General features: G+C 48.1%; 1 protein-coding gene across 3 annotated transcripts in view; it reads right to left on the bottom strand.

Moving 5' to 3' along the window:
• Nucleotides 1-10,206, bottom strand: part of bnc1 (basonuclin 1) — a 32,734-nt gene that overhangs the window by 11,577 nt on the left and 10,951 nt on the right. Inside the window, exons 1-2 of one of the 3 annotated variants that reach the window (XM_042221549.1) lie at nt 4,970-5,342; nt 2,993-3,469 (exon numbers count right to left, since the gene is read on the bottom strand). The exons of 1 other annotated variant lie outside the window; for it this stretch is intronic. In XM_042221549.1, the coding sequence (XP_042077483.1) occupies nt 2,993-3,004 (12 nt within the window). In that variant the 5' untranslated portion in view covers nt 3,005-3,469; nt 4,970-5,342. Of the gene's footprint in view, nt 1-2,992; nt 3,470-4,969; nt 5,343-10,206 lie in introns of those variants that run through there. One more of the 3 variants, XM_005923995.3, reaches the window with a different exon arrangement.

Genomic DNA, 10,206 nt, shown 5'->3' with positions numbered 1-10,206 from the left:
CACACACACACACACACACACACACACACACACACACACACACACACACATTCCAGTGCTTGCAGTCGTTTATCTTAATTAGCGAGTCACTTCATGAGTTCCTGAGAAGAAGAAGGAGAGGTGGAGGAGGAAATATGGCAGCGCGGGGCAGGCCACTGCTACCGCCGCTCTCAGTGACCGAGAAGAACCCACCAACTCTCCGCCCCCCTCCCCGCCGCCGCAACCATCCCTTTCTCTTTGCTGTTGTCACAACAAAGCGGCAGCTGCTCGCACGCATCAATGACGCCGCTGACAAGAAGACTAATTGCACAAAATGATGCGTCCCCGTCAGACTTCTTCAAGCTAAAGTTAACACGGTGTCACTTTCTTTATATCGTACAACAGTGTAACCCCCACCCCCCGCCTCCGCCTCCTCCGCCACGTTACACGTCTTCGATTAGCACCGTGACAGCACGGGGCATCGAATAAACGACAAAACGAAAGCGCGCTGTCGTCAGGAGGGGACGCATTCATTTCACTGTGCCGGGTGAGCGACCGTGAACACTTTAATGCGAGTTCCTCTCATTCACAGAAAAATCCACTTCCACTCTCGGAGCTTTGCTCCACATCTCAGGTATCCCGAGGTCGTGTGATGACACCTCAGCTCTGCTGATTAAACAAACAGGTGCATGAATGATGCAGAATCAAAGGAAGCGATGCAGCCTTGGTTCTCTCTGTATACATTCGTATGACATGTTTGCGCTTCCATCTTTAACGTGAAAACAGATGGAGCCTCGTGGCGTGCACGTTCTGATTCTGACGCCGTCTCTCCGGTTTGTTTCAGCATTTAGTTTGAGGCCGTGTGTGGGAAGGAGGCCGTGGAGGCCGAGGAGGTGAGGCCAGGACAAGACAAAAGTGAGAGAAGAAGAAGAAGAAGGAGCAGGAGGAGGTGGAGGTAAGTATGCCATAAAACAGCATCCATACTCTGACGATGTGAAATCTCTCCACGCTCAGCAGCGGGGTTCACTGGATTTTACTGGCTTCAGGTTAACCTGCGCACGTTATTGCGCCGCCGTTACAAAGACTGACACTTTTATGAGAATTATTAAAAGCTTTAAACGCAGCTGCTTCCTGGTGATCGGATCTGCTTTCTCGCTCCACCGCGTCTTAAAAAGACGTGGAATAAAACACAAACACGGCTTCAAGGCCAGACGCAGAGAGAAAAGAAGAAGCTGGAACATGATGTGTGCGTCCGCTGCTGCAGCCACACACACAAAGAGAAAGAAAATGACATCGTCCTCTCTGGCGTTTAAAATAAACTCTTTAAAATATGTCCGCGTCCTCGGAGACTCGCGGGAGCGAACAGCTGCTTGGACGTGGGCCGTGCGGGGATGGACGGGGACACATTGGACTAATGCGCTGGAAAACTAATCAATTAGCTGCAGCTCGCTCGACTCTGACTGCTGCCAAAGAGCCGCGAGGAAAAGGGAGAGACTGACGGCCAAGTGCGAGGGACCACATTTTACTGTCAGCCATTAATCAGTTAACGCGACAATTACACAGAGGGGATAAAAACAGGAAGTGTGCATGAAGAAATCGTCTGTGATTCGGCACAGATATCCCTCAGCTTTACTTTTTTTGTGTAAACTGATAAATTCTTGGCGAAAACATCGCTGAGCCCACCGAGAGCTGCCAGAACGTATTTCTCCTCTTCACGCTGGAAACAACAAATCAAAGAAAGACCATTTATTATTCTTATTTTTAGGATTTATCACGAGCGCCAACAAACATCCAAAACACGATTTACTGACACTTATTCATTATGAGAGACAAAATGTAAAAACACGAGTAAATCCTCCTCAAACCTGTTGTCTGGTTTATAACTGATCTCTTCATAAAATTAATAATGCCGTTTAATACGAAACACAGTCACTGGATTTTTATTTCAAATTAAAATGACTGATGTTGTTTATCCGAGCAGAAAAAATCTGATCCACAGATCGATGGCATGAGAATTTCTTTTTCACTTTTCTGTTTTACATCATTAAATTTTCCAGTTTGGATTTTCAGACGAAGTAAGAATTTCTCTCCAAACACGACATTTTCCTTCAAACAGAAAACGCTCACAAAACTGCAGAAATGCTCAAATATAATTTTATCTCTCAGACATTAAAGTTATGAAGGAGAAAAATGACACCGCAGCAGTTTGATCACTAAAAACTGAGACCAACGCGACTCTGTTCATTGAGAAAACTGTGAAGTTTTACTTTGAAATTAACCAGCAGCATCCATGCATGTTTAATAAAAATCACACACACACACACAGAGCAATGAATATTTGATAGAAGCCAACACACACAGTATCAGTCAGGAATTCGGAGGGAGGACCGTGCTCCTGGTACCGCTGGCTTATCTCCCACCAGTGAAACCAACACAGCACCAAAACCTGCAGCTTCACCTGACCTCACCACGGACACAGTGTGTGTGTGTGTGTGTGTGTGTGTGTGTGTGTGTGTGTGTGTGTGTGTGTGTGTGTGTGTGTGTGAGACAGCCAGGAGTCTTTATTGATGACAAGCGTTAGTTGCAGTGAGGTTAGGATACACGAGCTTCTGATTTCGTCTCCCTGCTCCGAGGAAGCAGCTGACAATAAGAAATTAAAAAAACAAAATCACCCAGAACAACCAAAAATGTGAACTTTAAACAAACCCTCAGCTGTCCGACCGTCCAGCCTCCTCGCAGGGTGGACTGCACATCAGCACAGCTTTTAAAATTCCCTTAAATGAAAGCAGAGTGTTTGTGGAAGACGGCGGCCGGTCCCGAGCAGGAGGAGACAAACCCGGGAAAAGCCCGGGCGAGTGCAAGTAGTGACAGGCTGCGTTTGAGCCTATTAGGACTCCATACAGCCCAAAGACAGCGTGAAACACTCGTTATTTCAAACTCATCCAGCAATCAATCACACACATGAATGCAGCGCATGTTTGAACACTGGAGCAGACAAAAAAAAGATCTTTACCTGCAGATCCATGAGAGGAGGAGAAGAGCGGCCTCTTTGCAGACAAAGAGATGAAGGAGAAGGAGGCGAGCCAAAGTTTGGTTGGCTTCCTGGAGCTCGTGGCTCCCCGTTAGGAACTCGTAGGGAGTGTTTGGCTCGCAGAGCGAGTAAATGAGGGGAACATGTTAGTACACCGAGTCTGAGGGAGTTTGGCTCCCAGCTACGCTCTGATTAATATCAGATCTCCCTCTCTCCTCGCCGCCTCTTGACAATCTTGTCACATCTGGCTGACAAATCCTCACAAGCCTTTTGGTGGCAGCGCAGAGCACGGGGCGGTGTGTGTGTGTTAGGGGGGCAGGACGGGGGCCACGAGGGGCGGATCGCAGCTCAAGGAGACGCTGAAGGGGGTAAAAGGCTGGAGCAGATACACACAGATACCCCACCCGCCCCTCATCCTCTCACGGATGGACCCTCGTGAAGCTAATGAAGCTGATGAGGCTGGAACACACACACACACATTTATATATAAAGACACACAAAGCAAAGTGCAGCCCTATAAAAACAGGCCGGGGCACTCGCTGTGAATCGTTGTCTGTTGCCCTGCAGCGCTGGAGGAGAGCAGACACCCGCAGAAAGCAGCGGAGCTACAGAGGGAAACAAAGGTGGAGGTAAAGAGAGGACGAGAGGAAAAGCCACCGAGGGCCGATCGACTCGCATTTCTGCCTCACGCACAAATAATCGCTGCCTCGGCGTAATGGCCTCCTCAGAAAAGCAACCTGTTAGAGGAACAAAGTGTGGACGCAAACACAATGACACGATGAGTGTAATTTACTAAGAATTTACATTCTTACAGTTTTTATTTGTCTTCCACTTTTTTATTCTGCTGTAAAACAAAACGAGAAGGTCGCAGCTGTAAATCTGCTCCTCACACCTTCGAGAGGCGTAAAGGCTGCTTGATTATCCTGTGTACGACTGATTGTGTCCTCAGATCTCAGCTGATTTATGTCAACGTATTTCAAACATGAGGTCAGACAGTTCAGCTGATAACAGTTAGTTATTCCACGCTCACTTATTGTTTTCCACACACACCAGTGTGTAAGTGAAACCGCTAACGGGGCATAAACACACGCTGTTTAAACAGTTTACACACACACACACACACACACACACACACAGGCGTGAAGAGCTGCTACCGACACCGCCACCGCCGCCGCCACACAGACGGCTCAGCTAATTGTTACATGATGGCTGCAACAAAACATTAGGCGGCTCTTAAATTACATTCCGACAGGCTGCGGCCGCGAGGACCCGGCCGGCAGCGAGAGGCAGCGAGAGGCAGCGAGAGGCCACGCCACTCTGCAAACAAACCCACAGACACACAAACAGGCCTCTCAGCGCCTCACAAATCAAGCACCTTAGAATAAATTCAAAGAAGAGAAAAAGGCGAATGCAGAATATTATCTCAGAGGAAGAAACGGCGAAATAAAGAAGTGAATCATGTTTCATGAAGTGCAGAACTCGACTCTTTGGATTGTCGGTGACCGGAGTGAATAAACATAACGTCTCCATCAAAGTGTTTGAGAGCGAGTCAGAGATGCACACATGCCACGAAAGAAAGTTTCAAAAACTTTAAAATCCTCTTTATGTGAATTTAAACTCTCCGCCTGCACAGCTGCTCATTTTCACATTTTTAAACTTATTAAAGGAGTTTAAACAAAGTTTTTCTGGCATGAATTCTTTACTTTGAAGGAGTAAAGTGCAAAAATCCACACAGAGCCCGTGTGATAACAGAAACCCTAAATATCAGCTCGAGACCACCTTTCTGTTTTTGCCCGATCAGTAACAGGATCAGGACACGCTGAACGTCTACATTCAACAACCCAACGCGCCCGTCACCAGAGTCGGCACAACTCCATCCAGCCCGTCTTTGTTAATCGCGTCCTGATGATGTGCGAGACGAGCCGCGGCACACAGAGGACGGCGGCGAAGCGCTCTTACCTCAGCCATTGTCATTAGTCGGATGTTTCCAGGGATACCGCCGAGTTTGCCATTCCCTGCGAGTCCCACAAAACAACTGCCTCCAACTCTCCTGTCCGCACAAGTACTAACGCGAAAGAGCCATCACACCCAGCAGCGTCTCCTTCAACAGCAGACACACATGTGCTCCTCTGCCTCACACACACACACACACAGCCGCCACCACTCGAACAAAAAACAGAGAGAAGAAGAAGAAGTCCCTGTGCTTTTACTCTCACTGCACACACACAGACACACACACGCCTCCTCTGCTTTCTCTCCTCTAATGCTGGACTCGCTCTAAACTACTCAAGATGTTCAGTGTGAGTGTGTGTGTGTGTGAGTGTGTGTGTGTGTGTGAGTGTGTGTGAGTGTGTGTGTGGTGTGTGAGTGTGACGGTGTGTTGGAATGAGATCCTCCTACTCGGCATTCTCACCTCAGGAGCTGCTCCCTCCCAATCCCCCCCCCACACACACACACACACACACGTGCACGCACAGAGGTGCGCATGCCTTTCTTTCACACATGTGCGCACACACACACAGACACACACACGCCTCCCCCCTCAGAGTCACAGGGCAGTCCCCTCACAGCTGGCTGGAAGAGGGCATGACACTCATCTTTCACAGAGATTTGATCAAAAGGAATCACAAAGGCTGGAGGCTCTCCTAATGCAGTCAGGGGAGACTCTCCCTTTCTCCCCTCTCTCCCCTCTCCGTCTGAGTAATGCTCTAAATCAACGCTGCCCCTCTCGCTGCACACAGCCCACTGTGCGCGTCTGGATTCACCTTAATGCAGCTCTGTGAACGGCCTCCGTAACAAGTTATGCCTTGTGCCGTCAGGAATGCGTAAGTGTCTGTGCCAAGCGTTTCTCAGGACGACGGGGGGGACGCCGCACATGGCGAAAACCGAATCTGCGTTACCGGGAGGAAGACGTGCACCTCGGGCCGGGGGCGGCAGATCTCTGCGGTACAGTCCAGCGCTTTTCTGTTTTCAGGAGATGCTGTGCAATCAAAAAGAATAACAAAAACATATCATTACCTAAGCTTTGTCTAAAGGTGTGAAGGCGGGCGGGAGGAGAGTCACACAGCGATTATTCACAGTTTGAAAATTTGGGGCCAAAATGTTGGTGGGACTGAAAGAATGTGGCTTATATGGGCCAAACGTCAGGTGAGGTTTCCTAAAGGTAAAGTGGAAACAGCACAGCTCTTAAAACATAATAAAATCTAAACATTTGCAGTATGATGCAGACACACATGTGTAACCTCAAGTTTAACATGTAAACTCCAGATTTAAACCATGTCCAGCAGCCACTGTAGGAACATTTAGGAGCAAATATTCTCATGAACATGAGACTGTGAGCCAGTGACATCAGCCAGTGATTCTCAGAGGAATTACTAAATAAACAACAGTGAGATCACCTTTTTACATATATTTAACACTTCTTACATTTTTCCTTTTTCTGAGGTCTAATCGACCCAGTGAGCATCAGCTGATGGCTCAAATAATCTGATTTAAATTTAAAACTACCTCCAAGAACCTCTGATGATTTATTATTACTATTAATTAATAACTGGGGTAACGGAGGCAGACAGTCACAGGTGAAATGCTCACCTGGTCTCATGTGTGCAGGTAACTGAGGCTGAGGGGGGAAAAGCAAAACTGCACCAATAAAACTCGTCAGTAGAAACTTGACCTGACGGCACAGGTGGTACGCATCGCTGTCACGTGACATGATGATGCTGATGCAAACCTCATCACCTGCAGGACAATATCCATTAAATACAGATGTTTTAAACTAAACCGCTACTGAATTATTTCATGAAATGTCCTTTTTTGTGTCTCCGTATCTGTGGAAATGTGGGGATGAGTGATTTTCAGTCTTTTTTGCACCCGAGTCCACCTGATAAGTGCCAAACATCAGGTGTGTCGTGGGCCACACCTGGACCCACAAACTAGCCAGAAGCTGCACAAGTCCAGGTCCTGTGACTGCAGCGTGAAGGCTGACGTCCCTCCGCTCAGCTCCGTGTGAAACGATGAACACACAGTGGAAAAGGAGCTTTTTTAAAGTGCTGACACTGCAGGAACATTGACAGAGTGAAGCAGCGAGAAATTCGACAAGTGATGTGTGAGTAACTTTTCAGCTTCTGCCCTTTTTCCTTTTCTTCCCCTCCTCCTCTCTGCATAGAGGGAACGCTCTGCTGACTTTAGCCATTAGAGGCATCTGCTAATCCACAAATTACACAGCAAGTTTAAACAGGCACACCTGGTCTGCTCTACCTGTGCAGAGACAGAGGGCGGGGAGGGGGGCGGCCCCACCTGACGGGTTTGAAACTGAAAGCATGAAACCTCACTTCGACTCTTTTTCCTTTTTCTGAGATTGAACTCGCGCAGAGAGCGTCGGCGAAGCGGCTCTTGATGCCATTCTCCTCGAATAATCTCGTTTTCCTTCTTCTGACCCTCTGAAGCAGCAGAGGGGTGGGAGTTCACTGCCTTGCTCAAAGGTAGCTCAGCTGCAGCGCTGCAGGGAGGGAAGAGTTTTACTCATCCGCTTTCCCCACCCACATTCTTCCCAGCGAGGAGCTCAACCTGACATCCGTCCAATCACAAACCTGCTCCCCTAACCTCTAGGCGAGCAACACCCGCTCCACTCGACATTCAGAAATTCGCCAAGCGGCCTCGCTAACTGATAAAAATGCAACTAATGGCCCTTGAAGTTGGACATTAAAACTGCATTACTTTCCACAGGAGATCAAAGCCGTTCTTATTTGTGAAAAGCGCAGAGTGTTATGAGGTTACATATATGGATAAGAGACATCCCGTCAAGGCATGTATCGTAAGGCTGGAAAGCCCTGCGCTCCCCCTGCGGTCGTCCAGGCAGGCAGATCTGCTTACCGGCCTTGTATTTATTCCAGACCTAGGGGATGCATAGCAAACACAGCCGCAGACCTGGCCTGGATTAGGTCTGCGCCGCTTGTCAGATCGCTGCTGCTCCCTGGGCCGGAGCGCCGCAGACGTATTTGTGCCGCGGGGGCAGAAGGTGGAAGCTGCAGCAAATAAACTCCATGTGCAGCAGAACAGGTCACGCTGCCTACTTACACGTCTGTCATTAGCCTTCCTGCAGGGGAGAGCGGACGGGGCTGAGCGCTCCAGCAGATGAGCAGCTTTGGGAGAGCATTACACCCTCCTTTACATTTTCTTTACATGCTGGAGCCAAGAAAAACCCTGCAAAAAACCCGATCACACACTCACCGGCCTTTGTTTAACGCGACACGAGGCACCAGGAGGGATTCCAGGAGTCGCTTTCTTTTGAGTGTTTTGCCTCCCATCAAAGAGGGAAATGCAGCTCCGGCTGAACATTAGATAATTAATCTGAGGGGCTGACAAATGATTTGATTTTGAAAGAGAAAATCACAGCTGCTCTGACCCCGGGAAGGCGTCCAAACATCCTGTTTTTGTGTAAACAGCGTCTGAAACAGGGCAGTCTTTGATTTACAGGAACAGCAGGAGAGTTCAGCTCAATTTAAATCACTGCAGCAGCCAAAGTGCTTCATATTACAAGGCACCTGGCGACAGTGGTGAGGAAAAACTCCCTTTCAACAAGAAGAAACGTCCAGCAGAACCAGGCTCAGGGAGCAGGGTGGCTGATGATCACTTTATAAATATTAATTTGAGTCAAAAGAAAGGAAAATATGAGCGGAGCAAGTAAATCAAATATGAAATGAACATTTACCCTGAAAGCTGTGCACATTTTGGTTGTTTCTGCAGGCTAATCATGAGCTGATTTTGCATTTTTGCACAAAAGGAAAGAAAAGTTTGTGATATTTATATTTTTCAACAAAATCCCCACAAACTGGAGCCACTTTTATAATTTTGCGTGAAGAATAGAGCCAATAAGCCCAACAAGCTTCATATTCACCAGCGGGGGATTTACTGACGTACATGAAGCCGAACTGGAAAAAGTCTAAATCTCACATGAACTCAGGACATGAATGCAAACCCGCTGACTTCAAAGAGAAGGATCTGGTAACCTACAACATGTTTTCGGACTGTTGTTTCCATGACTGTGCCATTACATAAAAAGCTTCCCTATGGCCCGTAGCATCGTTACACCATCCGCTGTAAAGATGTCTGCCTTCTCTTTGAATGTGGTGAAAGTGAACGGCCACGTGGCGTGCAACGGCCAAAAAACCAAACATCATAAACACAGCAAAGTCCAGAAATGATGACCTGACGACTTAAAGTCTACCAAACTTATTGAGGGCAGCTCCATGTTGGAATTACATCCTGCAATCGCATCGCTGTGGAGAAGGAAACGTGCATTGCTCCACGGCGAGAGGCTCAGAGTCACAGCTGTGGTGCTATCAGACGCTAGGTGATAACGGTCCCCCCGTGAAGGGCGACAAACTCAGCAGCACCAAAAGAAGTCAAAGGGAACTTTTGAAATCTGTGTTTCTTTTATTTCCTGGTTTAAGCAGTGAAAACGACTCAGTCGGATTAAAGATTTGGGCAGAAATACCCCCGCGCTGCACACTGAGGAGTAAATGCGTGCACGATAGTTTTAAGAAAGCACGATGGCGCAGACGCTGAAGGATGCCTTCTACATAAAACTGCAGTAATTTTAGCTGCACACTTCCTTGCTTTGGTGGGTGTAGACAGCAGAGAGTATACGGGTCATGATTTCTAAACAAAGACATTACTGCTGAAGGTATTTTGGTGCTTAGAGGAACACGCAGTGAACGCCGTTTAGTCCCATTGCAGCAGAGAGACGGCACAACTGGATCACTGCACGGATGAACCAGCACTGATATCCCTCTTTAGATGCACTTGGAGCTCGTCCTTGGTTAGCGTTGTTTCCAAATGTGCTGTCTTATCTCTCATCTCGACTACCTATCACGCAGAACCTGCCCCAACACAGCAAGCAGTGTGTGTTTGCATACATGCCATGTGTGTCATCCAAGTGTCGGCCTGCCTTTCCTCACTTTAGTTGACAGTAAGAAAGGCCAAGAGGGGAGCTATTACCTCACCGTGCTCTGCACACTCCCCGTACCAGGCTCCGGCCACCACCACGCCAAACGGGCCGAGGTCTGCCCGTCGTTCGGTGGCATTATTCAGCACAGACACGCTCACGGGGTGACTGTAAATCACACGGGATTACAGAGGCAAAAAGCTGCTTTAAAGTGAGAGGAGATGGAAGATGTTGGAGTGATCTGCTTACA

Source organism: Haplochromis burtoni, unplaced genomic scaffold, assembly GCF_018398535.1.
Source record: "Haplochromis burtoni strain Fernald_Lab_line unplaced genomic scaffold, NCSU_Asbu1 Contig_69, whole genome shotgun sequence".
NCBI lineage: Eukaryota > Metazoa > Chordata > Actinopteri > Cichliformes > Cichlidae > Haplochromis > Haplochromis burtoni.
This window is presented reverse-complemented; position numbering and strand designations above follow the sequence as displayed.